The following is a 23,622-nucleotide window of genomic DNA, read 5'->3' as shown; positions in this document are numbered from 1 at the left end:
ATTATTGTTGTTATTATCATTGTGGTGGTAGTATGTAGTTGTTGCTGATGATGCAGCTTTCAGTGTGTGTTTGTTTACCCAGCAGTTGCTGCCGTTGTTGGTGTTTTTTATTGTTGATGTTGTTCATTTTGTTCGCCATTAGAATTTTCTTATTTTGTTTTTTTTTCTTCTGTTATTCATTGTTTTTGCACTCTATGGAAATTTATAAATTGCATTACAAACAAAATTATTTTCATTATGCTTTTTTTGTATGCCATGTACGTATGAATGTCTTTGCTTGTGTGGATTGTGCGAGTTTGTGTGTATGTATGTGTTTTAATAAATTTTTTCTATATGATTTGATTTTTCTATATTCTCCAAATGCTGAGAAATAAACATGATTTTTAATATTAATGAGCAGCTAGCTGTACGCCAGCAATTTGAAAAGTTATTTTAACATTTAAGTTTATTTAAAACAAGTAAGAGAGCTATATCCGGCTGTGTCGAATCTTATATACTCTTCACCAAATTATACTTTAAAATAAAATTTTTCAATATTTTTAGGTAAACAAAATTAAAAAAAAAATTTTTTGGAAATTTTTTCAAAAAAAATTTTTTTTCCAAAAAAAAAAGTATTTTAAATTTATTTTTTTTGAAAAAAATTTTATAAAACAAAAATTCGGTGTAAAAAATATTTTTCTCGATTTTGACCCATTTCAGGTCCGACTTACTTTGGCCTTATATTCATTGTTACAATGGACTTTGAAATATCTTAGTAATCCAGATATAGATAAAAAAAACAGATCAAAAATCTATGTTGTCCCGGTTTTTTCCTTATATATCAGCCATTTGTGAAGTGATTTTCTCGATTTTAAATATCAACCGAGCCAGGAAAATTCCCAATATATTGATGTATGTCTGTTATTTGCGGAAAGTGGATTTCATTATACAGACGGACAGACTGATGTACAGAGTGGCCTGGTATTTAGTTTTCAATTCAATTAATTTTTCAAATATTTCAAATAGAAATTAAATATGCAGTGTTTTTATTTATCCGAAACGCACAACATTTTATGTTTTGTATTCTACAGATAATTTTCAACCACTTTCATAAAAAATGCATCGCGACAATTTAATATTCCTTTAATTCAATATCTTTAATTTACAAATAAAATTATATTATTTAAACAATGACGCTTTATAATCTTTAAAATTTTTCTCACTACCATCACTAATAACATAAGAATTAAAGAAACAAAAATCATGCACCGGAAGTAACAGACCTAAACACTCATGCAAAAGCGCATCACCACAACTAAATAATAAACAAAAAAATAACAACGATAGCACACTGACATTTATTATATTCACACTTCTAGTGGTATAAGCTCATTTTCAAATTAGTGTCCTACATTGTAGTGTGTATTTCTGTATTTGTGCATTTTTCAGTTTTATACTTTCTCTAAAAAGCTTTAACGCAATTATGCACTTAACTGAAGGTTTTCTCATCTATTCTATTCTATATTTTATTATTATTTTTTTCTATTCTCGATGCACATTTTATGAACAGCAAGTAAATTATATGTATATAATATAAATTGCAATAAACTACAGTAGAATGATAAATAACAGGGTATTAAGAACTGGTCATCTTTTGAGGCCAATAACGAATCAACGAATGAATACAATGCTCGCTTCAAACGAAACAGGGAACCAGTACCGGTATTGGACCCCTTTGGTCCCACCAACTACAGAGTATTACCTTAGCGCCACGGATATTTGGCTTTGGTGTCCATTCGGCTGGTTGGCCGGGCTTGACTCATGATCTTTAAAAAATTAAAAACTTTAAAAAATTCGAAATAAATTTAGAAAAAAAATTTGTTTAAGCTGCCTAAAAGTAGGCTTTAGTTTATAATAATTTAATAGTTTATGGCCAAAAACCCTTAATTCCTTTAGTTTTTTCTTACTAACTTATATTGACCTACCTAAACGGTGTTAAGAATCATTTCTACGAAGTTTATATGTTCTAGAAAGTTGTTTATTGATATCTTAGGTAAATTTTTTTAGTTGATTGTTTTCTTGTATTTTGAACGATTCCTATGGACCTGAACAGGGGAAAAAAGTTAAAAAAAATTAATTTTTTGAAGTTTTTTGCGATCTTGAAGTGTTTTTGATTTTATATGTTATGACAAGGGCAACAACTTTGCCTCAAAGAGAAAATCAAAATTCCGAACTGTTTGCAAGATATGAGCCTGAGAAAATTATCACTTTTTTACATAAATGACACCGAGACCCAAAATCTTTGGGGGCCCATAAAAATAAAGTGCATGACTTTGGGCAAAACTGGGAGACTTTTTTTGGTCTTTTATCTAGTAGTGGTCTAATAATATCTGTTAAGTTTTTTTCTTAGTCACAACCTGAAATTTAATGCATAATAATCTGAGTATAATACAGGTGATCACAGAATATCGTTATTTTCCCATTTGGATTACTATTGAAGACTTATAGCCACATTTATGTTTAATTTAATTTTCAAGTGAAAAGTAGATTTTGCGTTGAAAATAAAGATATCACGGATTATGATACTTTTTCCATTTGAAAAAACGATTTTTGGTGGAAAATAAAGTAATTATAGATTTTTGTTTTTTTCCATTTGGAACCATATTTATCGACTTATAGACTGATTTGTGTTTCAGGTTATTTTATATGAAATAACGATTTAGAGTTGAAAATATAAGTGATCACAGAAGGTAGTTATTTTTCAATTTAGAGCCACGTTTATGTTTTAATGTTTTAGTTCAAAATAAAGTGACAACAGATTGTTTTAAATTTACCGAACAGAGCTGTATTTTTTTAATTATTCATGCACTGAATTAGCAAATTTTTAATTAATTCTTTTCACACAAAAAAAAAATTAATTGAATGAAATTTTAGTCAATTCAAATGAATTTGGTTAAATTTAATTGCAATTCATTTCCAACTCAAATGAATTTGTAGAATGAATTGAAATTCGTTTCGTTTCAAATTCAAATGAATTTGTCCAATTCATTTGAATTGAATTGATTCAAATGAATTAGAAAAAAGAATTAGCAATTTATTTCCAACTCATTTGAATTGAGTTGATTGAAATTTGAATTGATGTTGTAAGTAAATCTACAGTAATCACTGTCGTTTTGTTATTCAACTATTTATACCCTACACCACCATAGTGGCGAGGGTATAATGCGTTTGTGCAGATGTTTGTAACGCAATACTAGTCTAACTAGTCTAACCTTAAAGTATACCGATCGACTTAGAATCACTTTCTGAGTCGATTAAATGTCCGCCCGTCTGGCTGGTCGGCTGGCTGCCCATGTAAACCTTGTGCGCAGAGTACAGGTCGCAATTTTGAAGATATTTCGATCTATTTTTTGGTACATATTATTTTTTCGGCCCAAGGATCAAACCTATTGAAACTGGCTGAAACCTGTCCATTATTTCACCTAGCCCCCATACAAATGTCCTTCCGAAATTGGACTTTATCGATCATAAGTATTTAATTATAACCTACACCACCATAGTGGGGAGGGTATAATGCGTTTGTGCAGATGTTTGTAACGCCCAAAAATATTAGTCTTACACCCACCTTAAATTATACCGATCGACTTAGAATCACTTTCTGAGTCGACTAAACGATGTCCATCCGTCCGTCTGGTCGGCTGGCTGGCTGGCTCTCCATGTAAACCTTGTGCGCAGAGTACAGGTCGCAATTTTGAAGATATTTCGATGAAATTTGGTACATATTATTTTTTCGGCTCATGGACCAAGCCTATTGAAACTGGCTGAAATCGGTACAAATGTCCTCCCGAAATTGGACTTTATCGGTCATAAATGTTTAATCTCCACAAATTCCACTCCATATAAGTGTTATATACACAAAATTAATGTCACCAAATTTTGTTACGATCGGCCCATATAGACCCGCTTCCGAAAATCACTTTAACGTACATAAATCGCTTATAAATGTTGGTATACACACAAAATTCAACATAATTAACTTTCATATAGACATAAATTACACGGCCTAATTTCATGGTGATCGGTTCATAATTAGTCATAGTTCCCATATAAGGCCCAATTCCGAAAATCACTCAAAAATTTAAATTATTGAAATTTTAAAAGAAAAATGTTTTTGCTCTTTTACTTAGTGTAGGGTATTATATGGTCGGGTTTGACCGACCATACTTTCTTACTTGTTTATATATGTATCTCCACAAATTCCGCTCCAAATAAGTTTTATATATATATATAGCCGCTTCCGAAAATCACTTTAACGTGCATAAATCGCTTAAAAATGTTGGTATACACACAAAATTCAACACAGTTAACTTTAATATTGACATAAATTACACGACCTAATTTGTTATTTCATTGCAATTCATTGTTCTAATTCATTTGAATGAATTCAAAATTATTTCAATTCAAACGAATTTAAAATGAATTGCAATTCACTTTAACAATTTCATTTGAATTGAAAACGAATTGCAAGTCATTTTACAGATTCATTTAATTTGAAAACGAATTGCAACTCCGTTTTGCAAATTCATTTGAATTGGAAATAAATTGAAATTAATTTCTTCTTAATACGTTTGAATTACATTCAATTCTTTTTTTTTTGGGAAAAGAATTAATTCCTATCGTCCTTTTTCCATTTGGAACATTATTTACCGATTTATAACCAGGTTTATGTTGCAGTTAATTTTCATACGAAAATCAATTTAGGTTCTAAAATACAATTAATCAAAGACGATCATACTATTTCCATTTTTGTTTAAGTTCATTTTCATATAAAAAATATGTTTTTGGATGAAAATAAACTGATCTCAGATTTATCATCCTTTTTCCATTTGGATCACTATTTATGTTTCATTTAATTTTGATAATAAAAATCGATTTTGGTTAGAAAATAGTGTGATCATATATTTATCATGCCTGTTTTTTTTAATTTGTACTACTATTCAACCTACTTTTGGTCATCCAAAAGTTTGGACTTCTGGTCTTTTTCATGTGATTATTATGATATTCAAGCTAAGAAATTAGTTTAATAATGTCTTATTTACAACCGCAAAATGCCTTAAGAGAAACCCATAAAATTGGATTCTACTTTAATAATACATATATAGTAATATCAGTCCACGTGCATTGTATTTATTTAAACAATACACGTCGTCTAAATGCCTTTTAAAAACGACAAGAAAAAACTCTATCGTCGAAGAACTTTAGCAAGAAAACAAAAAGTTGAATAAACTTTTGTTTCTCGCCATACAATAGAACCACATAATATTATAAACCTACATATGTATGTGTTTCAGTATGTGATTTTCTAGATATTTTAGATATGACTATCAATATTTTCATTTTCTATTATACATTGTAATATTTATATTGTATAAAAATAAATAAATATGTATTATTTTCTTTACTTACAGTAATAAAAACAATAGATAGAGAGACAACTACAACAACAAAAAAAGGCAAATAAATCATTAAAGAAAAACAACATCATCAGCAGCATCATTAGCAGCAACGACGCCATGGAAATATTTACTATTTGAGTATTACAGTAATAATTTTTTTTATATTTAAATAAATATAAAAAAAAAACATTAACAAAATGCTTAAAACTGTTGGCATTCAAGTGGCCTACAGTTTAGTAATAGTAATAGTCATGGTGTTTTATACAACACCCGTCAAGTGCAAACGAAGAGAAATGATAGCCGGCCGTTTAGAGAATGTTACACAGACAATATCGAAGATATTGAAAGGTTACGATATACGATTAAGGCCAAATTTTGGAGGTAATCTGTTTGTTAAAGGTTTTTTGTGTTTGCAAAATTGATTTTTATTTATAATTGTTTTTAATTTATATGTTGGCCTTTTAAGCAGCTGATCCTTTACATGTTGGCATGGACTTGACAATTGCTAGTTTTGATGCGATATCAGAAGTAAATATGGTGAGTTTTCTTTTTACTAAATACTTAAATAGTTTCTATGCATGTTTTTTATTAGACTTTATTGGAGTAAGGCTAAAAACTAATACATACATTGTAGTATGTTATGGGGAGAATAAAATTAAATATTAATCATACGTCCCATTGTTTCATCAATGTTCATTAGTTTGAATATGTACAAAAAAATAACAAAAAAACTGGAGAAAACAAACCTCAGAAAGTGGCTTCATTAACAAAATCCAACTAAAATTAAAGTTTAATTTTATATTGATTTTGTCATTCCGTTTGTACCTCATAGAAATATTCATCGCAATCCACAAAAATATACATATTCTAGGTCCTTATGGAATTCTAAGACGATCTAGCTATGTCCGTCCATCTGTTGATACAAATAACTCTCTGTTGATAAAGTTTGTTTTGAAAATATGACTGCAATAATCATTTGAATCGTAACTTAACCATATTATGGTCACCGCAATCATATTAATAATTGCAGTGACCATAATAATATTGTTAAATAGATGTCAAAAATTTGCAACTGGTTACAGTAGATTTCTTTTAGTGAATCACATAAATATAGAAATATTTTAAAGCGAATCGAAAAAATGTAAAATAATTTTTAATTTTTATATACCCCCTTGGTATTTAAAGTCAAAATTCAGAACATAAACCCAACTTCACCTATAGATATACTAAAATCAGACTAACCATTTAGAAATTACAGATTTATTTCCATTTTTCGAAATTCCCCCACTGCACATTGGGGCAGACATATGGAGACGGTTGGTGATTATTCGAAAATGAAAACTGATTTTTTCGGGGAAAAAATTATATAATTTTTCTCTACATGAGACCATAATCTGATTTTTTCAGTCGGATTTCAATGAACCGCTATATCTTCTCAAAGTTAAGAAAAAAATTGTCATGAAATAGTTTTTATTAATATACTTTTTTCACACACCTGAAATTAATGCAAATTTATGTATTAAAACCAGGAAAAAAATAAAATTTGATTCTATTCCAATACAAAAATATGTTGCGAATAAACGGATAACATTTTGGAATTAATTCAGAAGAATATTTGGCCAGAATCATAATTTAAAGAAAATGTATATATTTTTGGATTTTTTATTATTATTTAAAAGTTTAGAAGTAAAAAAAGTATGAAATTCTCCCGAATTCTCCATATATTGTTTATACAAAATACCCGATGAAATGTTTTGATATAGATTATGGTTTTAAAGGTTGCCACAAGCCTATTGACCAAAAAAGATGTCATTCCATACTGAAATTTAATTATATAATGTTTAATAGTTTATATAAAACTAGCTGACCCGGCAAACGTTGTTCTGCCATAGCTCACACAAAGTTTGAAGACTCCCACTATAATAGTACTCCAGATATGCAATAATAAATTTTTATTTCGTATGGGAGGTGCCACGTCCATTGTACCTATATAGGTCAATTGTGAATCTAAACCATCCAGGGACCCACACAAACACACACAAATTCATCGAAATCGGCCCAGCCGTTAAGGAGGAGTTCAGTTACTAACACACGTACAGAAGAATTATATATATAAAGATAAACAAATGGAGGTATTATATCATATAAGAAAGTTCTCTATAAATAAAAACCTTTACAGTTATTCAGAATAAAGATTAAAAATTTTCTTTTCACCAGAGTTGCCAAATTTGCAAATAAAAAATATTGAAATATCTAGCAAAATCACTTAGTTTTTGGATTTTTGACAAAGACACCATGCAGTTTATTGATATATTTTCTTTAAATATTTAAAAAATAATCGAAATAATGCACCAATAGTGCTCCAAAAAATATACAATTCGTGATAATAGCTCTGATGAAAATTCCTCCAGAATAATAAACTATAATTTACATCCAACATTTTTTAATTAATCTTTATATTTACATTATATTAGCAATTTAAATTTTACCTAATATATGACGGAATTGTTTTGATAAATATTTTTTCGCATAAAAACATAAAATATTTACTAATATATAAAAACAAGTAAGAAAGTATGGTCGGTCAAGCCTGACCATATAATACCCTACCTTAAGTAAAAGAGCAAAAACATTTTTCTTTTAAAATTTCAATAATTTATATTTTTTGGAGTGATTTTCGGAAGTGGGCCTTGTATGAGAGCTATGACCAATTATGAACCGATCACCATGAAATTAGGTCGTGTGATTTGTGTCTATATGAAAGTTTACTATGTTGAATTTTGTGAGTATACCGAAATTTTTAAGCGATTTATGCACGTTAAAGTGATTTTCGGAATCGATTCTATATGGGAGCTATGACTAATTATGGACCGATCGTAACAAAATTTGGTGACGTGAATTTTGTATATATAAAACTTATTTGGAACGCAATTTGTGTAGATACATTTATAAATTAAAGATTTATGACCATAAAGTCCAATTTCGGAAGGACATTTGTATGGGGGCTAGGTAAAATAATAGACCGATTTCAGCCAGTTTCAATAGGCTTGGTTTTTAGGCCAAAAAAATAATATGTACCAAATTCGATCGAAATATTTTCAAAATTGCGATCTCTGCGCACAAGATTTACATGGACAGCCAGCCAGCCAACCAGACGGACGGACGGTCATCGTTTAATCGACTCAGAAAGTGATTCTAAGTCGATCGGTATACTTTAAGGTGGCTGTTAGACTAATATTTTTGGTCGTTACAAACATCTGCACAAACGCATAATACCCTCCCCACTATGGTGGTGTATGTATAAAATACTTTTGTAATTTTACGATTTTTTGGTAGGTTAAACTAATTTTTTTTACATATTGTTCAGTGATACCATTAATTCATACCAAACCTCACCCGTTTAATTATCGCCATGATCCATATAGGTCTGCCCCAATGTGCACTAGAATTTTATTCTTCTTTAGTTGAGAAATTTCTTAAATTAATTTCTAATTTAAATGGATTTTAAACTTTAAACTTATTCTACAACTATTTCTAAACTATGACCCAGTATCATTTAGTAAGGTGACAAATCATTTGTATTAGTAATTTCTGCTATAAATAAAACATTTTGTTCTAGTTTTCTACAATATTTCTTTAAACTTTACTATAAATAACAAACTAAACAAAAAATACAACATTTAAAGGTATTCTTTTTTTGCAGTTGTTTGCCATTATTAATGAGCTCAAATGTATCAAAGTGTAACAGACAAACAAAATAGACAACTTAAACAAAAACTGAAATACCGCCTACAAAACCTGGCATATAAATACACACAGACATACACAAAAGGCAAATGTTTGAGGATATTTATACAAATACATATGTATGTATGCATAGGTAACAGAGTTTTAAATGAATGATTCATAATTGAATCGTATATTTCAAAAACCAGTCAAACAACAAAAAAATTCAAAATTTAGTTATTGGGCGATTACTGTTATGTAAAGGTAAATTCATCGTTTAATGCAAAAATATTAATGCATAAATCCGAGTTTAGTGCAGAAATAAGTCAAGTAACAGCTCTGGTTTCTGACTATGTAATACTAAACTAAGCCCTAATCTATTTTTTTCATAATAGGTTTCAATAAATGTGAAAAAAATACAAGCTCTAAAAGCCAAATAGGTTGCTTTATTTGAATATTTTTGTATGTATTTGAATATTTTTGAGTGTAGTCACTTTAAACATTTATAGGACATGCAAATGATAGATCAAATCACTAGTTTGGCACAGACTCCTAGAACTACTGGGATGTTTATGGGTTTATAATATATCTGTAAGCAAACTAAAAGAAGGGAAGTTGTTAACAAATTTAATGTCTTCCTTTTTAATACTAGAAGCATAAATAGACGCAAAAATTAAAAGAATCGTTAAAAAATTTAAGGCATAAAAACCTCTTTCCTCTTTTACAGATAAATGCAATTACAAGTTTGTATTTTTTTTACATTCCAGGACTATACAATTACAATGTATTTGAATCAGTATTGGCGTGATGAACGTTTGGCATTTAATGCTTATGGCCCCTATTATGATGATGATGCTGACGACGATGGTGTCAATGATGTTTTGACGCTGTCGGGAGATTTTGCCGAAAAGATATGGGTACCGGATACATTTTTTGCAAATGACAAAAATAGGTGAGACAAATGATTTTTTTGTAAAGACATTGTGAGAAACAAAATAACACCAAGTGGGTAAAAGAAAACAAATTAAACTGAAAAACTTTCATTTAAGAAATTTAAAGACAGACAACAAATTCTGTTTTCTTTTCCTCTGGTCTCAATTATAACATAAAATTTTCAACATATTTTTATTCATTACTAAGTTTTTTACACGATGTTACGGAACGTAACAAATTGGTACGTTTGGGCGGCGATGGCTCGGTGACGTACGGTATGCGCTTTACAACCACATTAGCCTGCATGATGGATTTGCACTATTATCCACTGGATTCACAAAATTGCACGGTGGAAATTGAAAGTTGTAAGTATAAATCTATCTTGATTTTTTTTTTCAAAATAATTTATTGTAATTGTTATTATTTCAGACGGCTATACTGTTAGCGATGTGGTTATGTATTGGAAGCCCACCCCTGTACGCGGTGTAGAAGACGCCGAATTGCCACAATTTACTATAATTGGTTATGAGACCAATGATCGCAAGGAGCGCTTAGCGACGGGCATCTATCAGCGTTTGTCTTTATCATTTAAGCTTCAGCGCAATATTGGTTATTTTATTTTTCAAACATATCTACCCAGCATTTTAATTGTAATGCTGTCTTGGGTTTCATTTTGGATCAATCACGAAGCAACTAGTGCTCGTGTTGCATTAGGTAAGTTTTCAAATATTTATTGATTTTTGTTTTATTATTTAAGATTTAATTTAATTAATAAAAAAATATCAAATAAACAAGTAAAGCAAAACAAAAGCTACATAAGATTCAAATTATTTATTATACCCTTCACCATAAGTTTATCATTCAGTTTGTTATTTCTACATATATTCTGGATCGTTATAGATAGCAGATTTGATATAGCTATGTCCTACTGAGCGTCAGTATGTTGAAATCAACTTTCCGTAGTCAACAAATAACTTATGAAATACATACATGATTGATATCAATATATCCGCCATAGTCCAACTTAGATTGCTATTTAAATTCAAGAACATCGATTTTCACATATATTTTTTTAAAACAGAATATTTTTTTCACCAAAATATGCATGTTTTCATAAATTTTTGTTTTTCAACAAAAAATTTTTGCAGCTCTAATTTCGTTTTCATCTACAATTTTTTTCAACAAAAATGCTTGTTGACAAAATTTTATTTTCACCAAAAGTTTGTTTACCTATTTTTTTCACCAACATTTTTTTTGCCAATTTTTTTTTTTCACCATAATTTTTTTTTAAAAAATATTTTTTTATATTTTTTATAAATTATACTTTGGTAACCATTACATAGATTTGATACATCATGGCTAGATAGATTTTTTTAAAAAAATGTTTAAGTAAAATTATTAATTTTGTTAGAGATTTCTCCATATAATTAATGATAACCAGGGAAACCAAAATATGCAAATGCATGTTTTTTCTGGTGAGTCTAATGAGCATATGGATAAGATATTTACACGTTTCAGAACTATTTAAGAATTTTGGCATCGATTTGTTAGTGCATATTTTTGCATATTTTACACTTAAATGCATATTTTTTCATATATTTGTTTTAAGAGCATATTTATGTCATATTTTTGCGTTTATAGAGCATATTTTATTGTTTAATAGCATATTTTGACTTTATCAAAAACACATTTTGTCTTACTTATTTTTCGTTGTTGTGTTACAAGTTTTTACTTCCTTTGTTTAAAATTCCAAAAAAAAATAGATGGCTTTTCACCAAAAAAAAAAAAAAAATTTAAAATTTTTCAAAAATAAAAAAACTGAAAAAAAAAAATTTGTTTACCTAAAAATATTTAAATTTTTTATTTTGAAGTATAATTTGGTGAAGGGTATATAAGATTCGGCACATCCGAATACAGCTCTCTTACTTGTTTTAATATAAAATAAGCACTATTTTAATAATAGCGCCATCTAAATATCAAATTTTAGTTCTAATTCAAACTTAACCGTTCTAAGTGTTAAAGAAATATCGTCTTTTAAATTTGCTCCTATAACATCAGTTGATGTCGAAAGAACATTTTCTATGTATAAAAATGTTTTCAGATCCAATAGACAACGATATTTATTGGAAAATTTAAGTCAATTATAACCTTAATTGAAGAAGTGACTTTATATTTACATAAAATATCATCAAAATACCTGTCGAGGCCTTTTCATAGCCTAAGTTCCTATAGTTTTTATGTTGTATTTATTTTTTGTTATACTTGTTTTAGTTCATGTTATTTTTGTTTATTTTATGTTACTTTACCTTTTTAGAAATGAATTGTATTGATTTTTTTAAATAAAAGTATATTTTTTGGTTAAAAATTATGTAAAAGTTTGTTTTTTTAAGAGCATATTTTTTAAATTTTAAGAGCATATTTTAAAGTTTTTACTGCATATTTAAAGCGCTTAAAACGTTTTTTTAGAGCATATTTCCGGTTTCCCTGATGATAACTCAAAAAGTGTTAGTCCGATGTTTTAAAATGAACTTAGAATATTTAAGATTTACATAACCTTTAATCCGTTTATATATTGCGCTTTAATTGCCTCAGAAGTTTCGAAGTTATAATAACAAATTGAAGCAACGCCACATGTGGCATTGCGATAAAGCAATAAATCTGAATAATTTCTGCCATTTTAAATTTTTCATGAGTTTTTTAAAACAAAAAAATTTGAAATTTTCACGTAAACAATATAGTTTTTGCTTAAATTTGTTATTATAACTCCGAAACTACTGAGTCAATTAAAACGCAATATCTAAACGGATTAAAAAATATGTTAATTTAAATTCTTCTAAGTTTACTTTAATAATATCGGACTAGCCGTTTTTGAATATTCATTAATTATAGAGAAACATTAATTATAGAATATATAGAGACCGATTCACAAATGCTACAGCAAGTACAGAGTATGACTCCGATATGTGTTATTAGTCCCATCAAAGTACACACTCTGATGTGCATTAAAATACTCTTATACCATTGGATATACCAGGCAAGGTATCCTAGCAAATCTAGTGGCTCAGAAATTCTGTCCTAGGCTAATTCATGGATTTTTTCCACATGTGTCCTTGCATTTTCCTGGTAAAAAAAAATTCGGTTTTTTTTAAATCCTCATTTAGTGGGGATATAAGTTGCATAATATTCACCATTGATTGTTTTAGCCTTTTAAAAAACGGACGCCATGACTTTATTGGCTGAAAAAAACCACACCCTAGTGATTATTCAAAATTCAAACCACTGAGTCATGTGAGATGCATATGGCTTCCACAATCTTTCGCACTTTCAATCGCAGATCGGCTGGCACCATTGTTTTGGTTGTAGAGTCCTCCACTGGTCCTCCAGTAAAAGAAAATAAAAAATTTTCCAAATCGCGTGAACCAGATAAATATGTTAATACAAAATGCACAAAAATCGGTGCCCGTATTAAATTCTTCAAAGCCGAATTCCTAACTTGTTTTAAGTGAAATGAAAAGGCAAATAATGTTATAAATATGATTCTAACGATAGAGAATTTTCTGACATCCACTTGCTATGAAAGGATATAATTTGCAAGGAGATTAAATACAATTTTTGGAGTTTCCAAAAAAAATCTAGATCTTTCGCAACAACTCTTGGCATTGGAATATTTATTATTCTGTTAATTAGTTGAACATTTTTATACATTCTTATAAAGCAATACATACAATATGGGATAGAATTTGAAAGAGTTTTTGTCTTGGAAGAAGTTATATATTTTTAAAACCTTTAGTTAAAAATAGTTATGAACTAACTTCTGTAAATAATTATTCCTCTTTCAGGTATCACCACTGTTCTTACAATGACTACCATAAGTACTGGTGTACGGAGTTCCTTACCAAGGATATCATATGTTAAAGCCATAGATATTTATCTGGTCATGTGTTTTGTGTTCGTATTTGCTGCTCTCTTAGAATATGCAGCTGTCAATTACACCTACTGGGGTAAAAGAGCCAAAAAGAAAGTGAAAAAGAGTAAAGATGGTGATAACAAACGATCAGGTAATTAGATAAACAAAGAGTCAATTAAACCAAACTTTACAGCAATTAAAAGAGTTCTCAGCTGAAATAAAAGTTAAGATTAAAATCACTTTGAAAAGAACTCAGCTAGTGTAAAGTTAGCTTTAGTTATATGCAAATATTTCAGTTTATTACACAAATTGTGTGCCCTTATTGTTTAAGGGAAACCTGATAAATCAGAAACCTGTTCAACTGCCGAAGATATTATTGAATTACAAGATGTGCGCATGAGTCCTATACCATCATTGCGCAAGGGTAACTATAATACAACATTTAATCAATTGGGTGCCGAAACTTTGGATTTAGCTAAATTTCCACCGAGTTTTAGAATTGCCCGTAACTATGGTACCACAAGTCGTTCAAATTTACGCTATAGAGGACAAAGGGGTAAGCGTTCAGCTGCTTAATTTTATATTAGAATAAATACTAATTTTTCATTTCATTTTAGGCAATAAACCTCGTGTCTTGCATGCTTTAAAGAAGGGTGCTTCTGCCATTAAAGCCACCATACCGAAAATCAAAGATGTCAATATTATTGATAAATATTCGCGTATGGTATTTCCTGTTAGCTTTTTAGCCTTTAACTTAGGCTATTGGCTATTTTATATTTTAGAATGATAGCAAATTATGACACTTCACACTTCCAAATAGAGGTCAGGTTTATAGAGATATCAACAACAAAATTCGCATTAAGAACCACTCTCCTCATCCCGATCCTAAGAAATCTATCTATAGTGTGTAGTGATCACAATACATTTTTCATAAAACGAATATTGGAAACACAAAGAATTTCAAATCAAATAAGAAAAAGGAGAAAATGACAAGAAATAAATTTTAAATTAAAAATTGATTAATCCTGGGAATCAAAGGTAGTGAGCGACAAACTTTAATAGATCTCTTAATTAATGTCCTACAAACAGAGACAAAAATATAGTTTTTATATTGTACATGTTTGCTGTAAACATTTCAACACTTTTACAAGCTTTTTAAAAATATTATGGTCACTGTAATTATTTATATGCTTGCAATAACCATAATATGCTATTGCTACGATTCACATGCTAGAAGCAATCATATGCATATATGAGTGCAGTAAATTAAATTAATTAAAATAAATTTTAAAGCCATGAAAATATAACCATATACGGACACCAATACGTTATAAAAGACCAAAAAAAAACCGTGTCTCCCAGTTTTGCCCAAAGACGTGCACTTTTTTTATGGGCCCCCAAAGATTTGTGGCCTCAGTGTCATTTTTAGAAAAAAGTGATCATTTTCTCAGGCTCATATCTTGCAAACAGTTCGGAACTTTGATTTACTCTCTAAGGCAAAGTTGTAGCCCTTGTCATAAAGAACACAAATTGTGAACACATAAAATCAAAAGAACTTCATCTTCAAGATCAAAATCGCAAATTTAGAAATAAACATTTTTAAAGCTGCCTAAAAGTATGCTATAATTTATAATAATTTAATTGTTTATGGCCCAAAACACTTAATTCCTTATATTGACCTACCTAAAGGAAGTTCATATGTTCTAGAAACTTGTTTATTGAGATTTTAGGTACATTTTTGTAGCTAATTGTTTCCTTGAATTTTAAACGGTTTGCCAGCTATGGACCTGAACAGGGGAAAAAAGTAAAAAATTCTAATTTGTTAATGTTTTTTGCGATTTTGATCTTGAAGATGAAGTTTTTTTATTTTATATGTTCTCAATTACGACAAGGGCTACTACACGCAGAGAAAAAATATAATTGGGCATGGTTACTGTAACCATTTATATAGTGTTGCAAGATTTTTAACAATATTATAGGCACAGTAACCATTTACATGATTGTGGTAATCATAATATGGTTAATTTACGATTCACATGATTGTATCAACCATATATATGGTTACAGTAAACAAATATATGTTTGTGGCAACCATATTTATGATGAATAATTTTATAATAATATGTTGTTCTCAGATTATGATAAGCTTTAAGCCGAGAGCACCATAATATGATAAGTCCTTCATCATATAAATGGTTGTCACAAACATATATTTGTTTACTGTAACCATATATATGGTTGATACAATCATGTGAATTGTAAATTAACCATATTATGGTTACCACAATCATGTAAATGGTTACTGTGACTATAATATTGTTAAAATTCTTGTAACACTATATAAATGGTTACAGTAACAATGCCCAATTATATTTTTTCTCTGCGTGTACTTTGCCTCAGAGAGTAAATCAAAATTCCGAGCTGTTTGCAAGATATTAGCCTGAGAAAATTATAGCTTTTTTGCAAAAATTACACCGAGAACACAAATCTTTGGGGGCCCATAAAAAAAGTGCATGACTTTGGGCAAAACAGGGAGACGTGAGTCTTTTTTTTTTTGTCTTTTATCACGTTGTGGTGTCCGTATATGGTTATATTTTTTCGTGTTGCTCTTTGTAATCTAAGAACAAAATATTGTAATGTTTTCATCATAAACATAATTATCATAAACATATACATATGTATGTTTATATTTACTACAATCATATATATGATTGCGATAATCATTTCAATCTTATTTGTACCATATTATAGTTACCAAAATATATTTATAAATAATATGACTATTATATTGTTCAACAACTTGTAAAAATTTTGAAATGGTTACAGACAACATGTACAACTTTATTTTTTTTCTCTGGGTGTACACACGTCAGAGGTCAACACTTTTGTAGTACTGGTGACCCTTGATGATTAAACATATTTCAGAGAACTTTAATTCTTAGATCAATTAAAATTTTTAGTTCATTATCTTTCATCTTGAGGTTTAAGTTTTATTTGACTGGGAAAAATCTTGCAAAATTATAAATCATATCAATCATGGAAAGAACTTTTAATATTTGGCAATTTGTTTTCTATATCATAGATAAGTTGGCATTAATTGTAATTGAAATTAAAATTAATTCAAATGTTAGGAATTTATTTGAAGTGAATTAAATAAGCACTAAACAGCTTTTAAAAATTAATAATTTTAAACATAAAATTTTCAACAAAATATGGACTTTTATTGTTGAAAACTTTTTTTAATTTTTCAAAGTTAAAATTTTTAAAACAAAACAGATTTTAATCAAAATTACAAGAGTTTAAAAAAATAAAGAGTTTAGGCAAAGTAAGAAAACAAAAATTTTAAAATTAAACTAAGAATTGCAATTATTTTGAAAATTTATGTTTAAATATTCCTTATCTACTTTCGTTTAAAAATATTGTCTAAAATAAAGCTATTTAAGTTGTTCCAACATAAAATACTCATTAACATTAACTAAAAATTTAATATTAGAAGCAAATCATTAAAGAAAAACTGAAATGTGAAAGTACAAGTTAAAAACAAGCCAATTTTTAGAGTATGACAAATTTTTTAAACAAAATGTTAAAGATGATCGATCATAAAACAACCAACATTACAACCAAATCAAATGTAGTCAAAAGTCCTAACTAAATTTGTAAGTCCTAATTATGTAGATATTTATTAAAGCAAATTAAATAAGTGATATAATTAACGGAAACAATTACAAATCGAATTAAAACCATTAATTTTAAACAAATTACAAATCAAATTATCATTTGTTAGTAGTATGAATAATAAGTAAAAAAAAAGGAAACCAAAAACCCCTAATCTCTGTAATGTCTAAATATTATTAAACAATTAATTAATTTAATAAAATTTAAACAAAAAAAAAATAAAATCAAAAACCTGAACCAAAGTAAAAACAAAAAATCAAAAAAATGTAATCTTTACATAAAGAAAAAAATGAAATAAAATTTAATTAAAAAAATATATGTATTAATATGTAGTTTCTAATTACTCTCTTAAAACAAAGATATTAATCGGATATGTGCTAAGAGTAAGTACTGGAATGGTTGTGGTAAACATGATCTCAGAGTAACGTAATGTGATGAGATTTAGAATTGTAGTCGAAACATATTATGTTCATAATTAATATCATATTATCATAAAATATACTCATGATATCATTTTCATACATGATCATAATATGTTCTGAACATATCTCTTTGGATCATAATATGATTACAATTATGATTAGGGTTCTATAAGTCGAACAATCGATTATGTTATCTCAAAAGTCGAAAAAATTCGAATAGTCGATAAAAGATGACTTTTTAGATTGTTAAAAAAAAATTAATTGCAACATTATACTAAAACTATTGCAATTTGGTACACTTGCATTTTTTGTAGTATATGCTAATATAAATAATAAATAAATGTTTATAAATTAAAGCTTTTTTCTACACAGCATTCTTCTAACTATTATCGCCTTGATAAATTTCATTTTAATTGCTAAACATTACAAAAGGCGTATCAATAAATGTAGAAATCATGTATTTTTTACAAGAAATGGTAAAAAGTTGAAAATAGTCGGAAAGTCGAAAATAGTCTAAAAAAGTCGAAAAAAGTCGATTTAACTAAAAAGTCGAAAGTTCGAAAAGTCGACTTTTTAAAAAACGAAAAAAGGTCGAAAGTTCGAAAGTTCGAAAAGTCGACTTTTTAAAAAACGGAAAAAGTCGAAAAGTCGACTTTTTGTTTCAGCTATAGAACCCTAATTATGATCCAACGTAATCATATTATCATTAAAAGTAGGTTTTACAGAAGTCAATTGGTTAATTTATACATCCCATATAATCAATCGTGAAAATAATTGTCTCTAAGTAAACTAGAGTGTAGTTACTTTGAACGTTTATTTTGTATTTTTTGTGAGTAATTCGTATAAACTGGTTTTATACAAATTGTTTTGATATAATTCTCATATATTTTATTTTGTTTTTGTTTAAGTATATTGAAATCCCATTTAACCTAGGCGTATCTAAGTAACCTAAAGTGTAATCACTTGAAATTTTTATTTTGTACTCCACTTTAAAAGGTAGTTATTTTACACACCAAGAAGTATTATATTGGAGAGTTGTCGGAGGAAGGTGTGTTAAAATAACCACTTACGTAGCTAGTATGGACTCTATGCCAGGTATTGATGGCAAAAATAGTGTCCATATGTATATTTTCAAACAATATTATTTTTAAAGGTACATGTTCGAATTTACAACTGCCTGTGGATTTGTAACTCGGAATCATGTTGTACCTTCTATGCACGTCGCACAGAGGTTTAGGAACTATTAGAGATATTGTTACAAAATTGCACATGGTTTGAGCTGATGTGTAACGCATCCTAGCGTTAATGGCGGCCAGTGCGTAGCCCCTCAAAGTTGATCACCTCAAGTCTAAAATTTTTTAAAAAAATCGCCAAAAATCCATTTATGATCCGAATGAGCTGAAATTTTAAATATAAATAGTCCTAGTAGATCTACAAAAAATATGCTTACAAATGTAGGTTATCTCTATTAGTTGAAGAGATATTCAGGTTTATTGATTTATTTTTTTGGCGGACCTACGGAGCGTCGAAATTTATTTTTAAAATATCAGTTATATTCGCGATAAAATTCTAAATAAAATAAAAGAAACATGCTAACAGTTATCTCCTCCCTATAAAAAGTTATACGCATCCAAATTTGGAACTTGTAAAAAGCGCCGTATTTTTTACGCTTTTTCCCAAAAAAGCTCATATATTTTTTCTTTTGTAGAAAAAAATATTCTTCGAGACTATATAAAATATTTATATGATCCGGAAAGATAACTTAATGAAAAAGCGTGAAAAAAAATTTGGCTCAGTTTAGTAGACATATCATCCCCCAGACATATCCAAACTTGGCCAATTTTAAAAACAAATTTCGGTTTGTGTAAAAAATTCTGAAAAGGCAAAGCAACGATCCTCAAAAAATCTCTAAATTTGTATAACCCCATATGTTTCTTAAATACTTACAAAGTGTTTTTACTATCACGCGATAAATAACATCACAGTGGGCACTTTTCTAAAAAAACTAAGTTTTTGAAAACATTTTCCCCGTTTTAGGAATTTTGGTATTTGAAAATAAAGAATGTTAAAAATTCTAATGCCATTGATTTGAGGACATTCTATATTGATTCCAAATTTTGTTATGATATCTTTAACTATTAAAATTTTACATTAATTCAAATTTTATATTTTTATTCGTGGAAAATCATTATAATTTTCTTAGTTTTCAAGGTAAATAACGTCCAAAAATTTTATGAAATTATTTAGTTTTACTAAATTATCAAACCTCAAGTCATAATATTTTCAACAATATCAAATACTTGTATTAAAGGCCTTTATTTACTCCTCAGAAATTCCACAAACCTTGCCCCCTTTGACAAATTTGTACGTTTTTTCATAAAATTAGAATAAGCATAAAACAAAAATTCCAAAAAACAAGTAAGAAAGTTGTCGGGCTTGACCGACCATATAATATCCTACACCAAATAAATGAGTAAAAATATTTTTCTTTTAAAATATCAATAATTTATATTCGTGAGTGTTTTTCGGAAGTGGGCCTTATATGGGGGCTATGACCAATTATGGACCGATCACCATAAAATTAGGTCGTGTGATTTATATCTATATGAAAGTTATTTGTGTTGAATTTTGTGTATATACCACCATTTTTAAGAGATTTATGCACGTTAAAGTGATTTTCGGAAGCGGGACTATATGGGAGCTATGACTAATTATGGACCGATCGTAACAAAATTTGGTGACATGATTTTTGTATATATAAAACTTATTTGGAGTGAAATTTGTGTAGATAAATATATAAATTAAATATTTATGACCGAAAAAGTCCAATTTCGAGAGGACATTTGTATGGGGGCTAGGTGAACTAATGGACCGATTTCAGCTAGTTTCAATAGGAAGTTATTCTAAGTCGATCGGTATACTTTAAGGTGGTGTTAGATCAATATTTTTGGGCATTATATTAAACCCTTCCCACTATGGTGGTGTAGGGTCATTGTTGATTTTATAATAAATAAAATGTAATATCGTAAGTGAAATACCGTACGTGACAGATTTGTCTCTTATAGTAAAACAATATATAGTATGTAAATATTCGGTTTCAATAAACAATTTGATAATAGCAAAAAAGCAATCAGAGTCAAATTCATTTCATACTACATGCTAATTAGGAGCTTAGTTTTTGCCGCCATCTTAGCCTAGAACAACCAATTAAATTTAAAAAATTAAATACATATAGTCAGTTTAAACTATTATTTTTGCCCTTAAAATGTTATTACAATATTAAAACTTTCACATGGTAACATTTTAGTGTTTTCAAGGGTTTTTGTTTTTTCAGTCGTGGTTGTCATTCTTGTTTGATTTTTAAAAAAACTTAATAATTAAATTTAGAAAATTACGAATAAGCCTGAGGGAATAAAAATCAGAAACCTTTAATATCAAGGTATTTTACCAAGGCACTAAGATTTTATGTATATTAAGGATTTTATGCAAAAATTCTACTTTAATCATTGATTAAAGTTAAACGCCCTACATTTGCCACATTCATACACACTCGTTTGATTATTACAAAATTGAACTAAATTCGCAAATACTAAAGCATATTCCTTGATTGCAAGAAGGTATGTGTATGTGTGTATAAACACACATACATGTGTGTATGTTTTCACACATTCATATACAACCACAATTTTAACAACTAAAGGAGCAACATGTTATTTTAGTTTGTATTACAAAAAAAAAATAAAGTAAAATAAACAAAAACAACTAATCGTAAATACGTTAAATACAACTACAATAATCCTCAAGCTCTTACAGATGCTCTCTCAATATCTCGCTTTCTCTCTATATATACTCGTACATATATAACATGTATGTGAGTCTGGTGTAAGTCCTTTTGATTTTTAACTGTTACACATATTACATAGAAAAAGCTTTTTTCATAGAATACTATACTGACCCTTCTTAAAATAAAACGTATAGAGTCTGATTTATCTGAAAGAGGCAAATTTGAACATAGATGTTGCTGTATGCATTTTAACTGTTATACACAAATACTGTCATATATAAACACACACAGATACAAGTATGTAGATACAAGTGAAACATTCTTATAAAATTGTCTCTTTTTTTAAATTTAGTAACTGGCGAAATATAAAAAGAAAGCAACATCCAACTATTTATAACATTCTACAATGCGTAGGCGTTCTGTCATGAACGAACACAATCGAACGAACAAACGAACGAACGAAGGAATAAATGAAAATAGAAACTTTTCAACGAAGATGCGAGTGAAAATTAATATTATACCCAAAACACAAATAAAAATAAAAAAAAAAACATGCAACCAAAAAAGGTAGATGAAAAAGATTTTCGTTGCTTTTTTGTCTATATATAAAACCAAATTTATATTTTTGGCAAACAAAATAAGAAATACTAACATCCTTTTGACTGAAAAAAATTCAACCCACAGGTTTCAATGCTAATGAGAAAAAAAAACAAACTTAAGACGAGAAAGCTTTACTGTTTTAATAGTTATTTTATAATTTAAGTTATTATTTATTTAAGTAAAACTTAACTTAAATGATTGTATATCAACATATTTTGTTTTTATTTAGAATTTTAAAAAATTTCCATTAATTCAAAATTAATTCTGAGTAATGACAAAAAATCTTAAGGCCAGAAAGCTTTAAAACAATTATTTTACTTATTATTTACTCAAGTAAAACTAAACTAAAATTATTCCTTTTTAAGAAAAAATTTCCATGAATTCTTAATTTATTCTTGGAAACAATTCTGTACAAATAAGTTAACGAGCATTAAAATATCACTGCAATTGTCTCACAGTTGTTAAGTGTTTGTTGAATAAATTTCTTTAATTTTTTTTCGTTTCTTTTGGATTTACGAGCATTTCTCATTTTCTAAATTAGTGTGTCAATTGTGTGCATTAGAATAAATGTAGTGTCGTTTGTACTTAAATGACATGAGTTGGTTGGTTGGTTGCATTGTGTTTGAAACTGCAGCGTATAAAAATAAATAATATTTTGCATTAAATTTATTTGCATCTAAAAATAGTTACATATTGTATATTAAATTATAATTTATTATAATAAAAAATAACTTAGAGTAGAGTTGCCAGTTATTAGGGTTTGTTTAGAGAGAATGTATTATATTATATTTTTACTATAACATCTAAAAAGACAAATTTCTTTAAAGTTTCTGTAATGAATGACTGTTTTTTTTTATTAAAAAATTTAAGCAAAATCGGATAACATTTAAGGCGTTTTCTTTTTTGGCATAAATGATACCTTTATTCTGCCTTATATCCTTCTTTGTGTTCACTTCTGAAAAAAATGTAGGTTTTGAAGCGCATTACTTGTTCTTTTCAAATTATGTAGCCCTAAGACCCCGAAAATATGCTACATGTTTCACCCTCGATTTTATCAAAGGTTTAGAAAGGCACCAGTTTTTAAAACCTTTCATATTATTTTTGAAGTTCGTTTGTGTTCATGAAATATTCTTTGTATTT

At 28.3% G+C, this 23,622-nt stretch overlaps 1 protein-coding gene across 1 annotated transcript; it reads left to right on the top strand.

Moving 5' to 3' along the window:
• Positions 1-5,632: 5,632 nt before the first annotated feature.
• Lcch3 (Ligand-gated chloride channel homolog 3) lies at positions 5,633-14,861 on the top strand. Its single transcript, XM_065508504.1, has 8 exons — positions 5,633-5,816; positions 5,905-5,972; positions 9,929-10,113; positions 10,302-10,459; positions 10,524-10,808; positions 13,934-14,152; positions 14,351-14,557; positions 14,619-14,861. Exons 1-8 carry the CDS (start codon positions 5,633-5,635, stop codon positions 14,786-14,788), a joined length of 1,476 nt encoding a protein of 491 aa, XP_065364576.1. The 3' UTR covers positions 14,789-14,861.
• The last annotated feature ends 8,761 nt before the right edge of the window (positions 14,862-23,622 follow it).

This window comes from Calliphora vicina, chromosome 4 (assembly GCF_958450345.1).
Source record: "Calliphora vicina chromosome 4, idCalVici1.1, whole genome shotgun sequence".
Taxonomy (NCBI): domain Eukaryota; kingdom Metazoa; phylum Arthropoda; class Insecta; order Diptera; family Calliphoridae; genus Calliphora; species Calliphora vicina.
This window is presented reverse-complemented; position numbering and strand designations above follow the sequence as displayed.

What these genes read in the sequence shown, in the direction of transcription:
- Lcch3 (XM_065508504.1), top strand. Translation starts at nt 5,633, where the DNA reads ATGCTTAAAACTGTTGGCATTCAAGTGGCCTACAGTTTAGTAATAGTA. An exon ending in TTTGCAAATGACAAAAATAG is followed by an intron (nt 10,114 to 10,301) that starts GTGAGACAAATG and finishes TTCATTACTAAG; the next exon opens with TTTTTTACACGATGTTACGG. An exon ending in TGGTGATAACAAACGATCAG is followed by an intron (nt 14,153 to 14,350) that starts GTAATTAGATAA and finishes CTGATAAATCAG; the next exon opens with AAACCTGTTCAACTGCCGAA.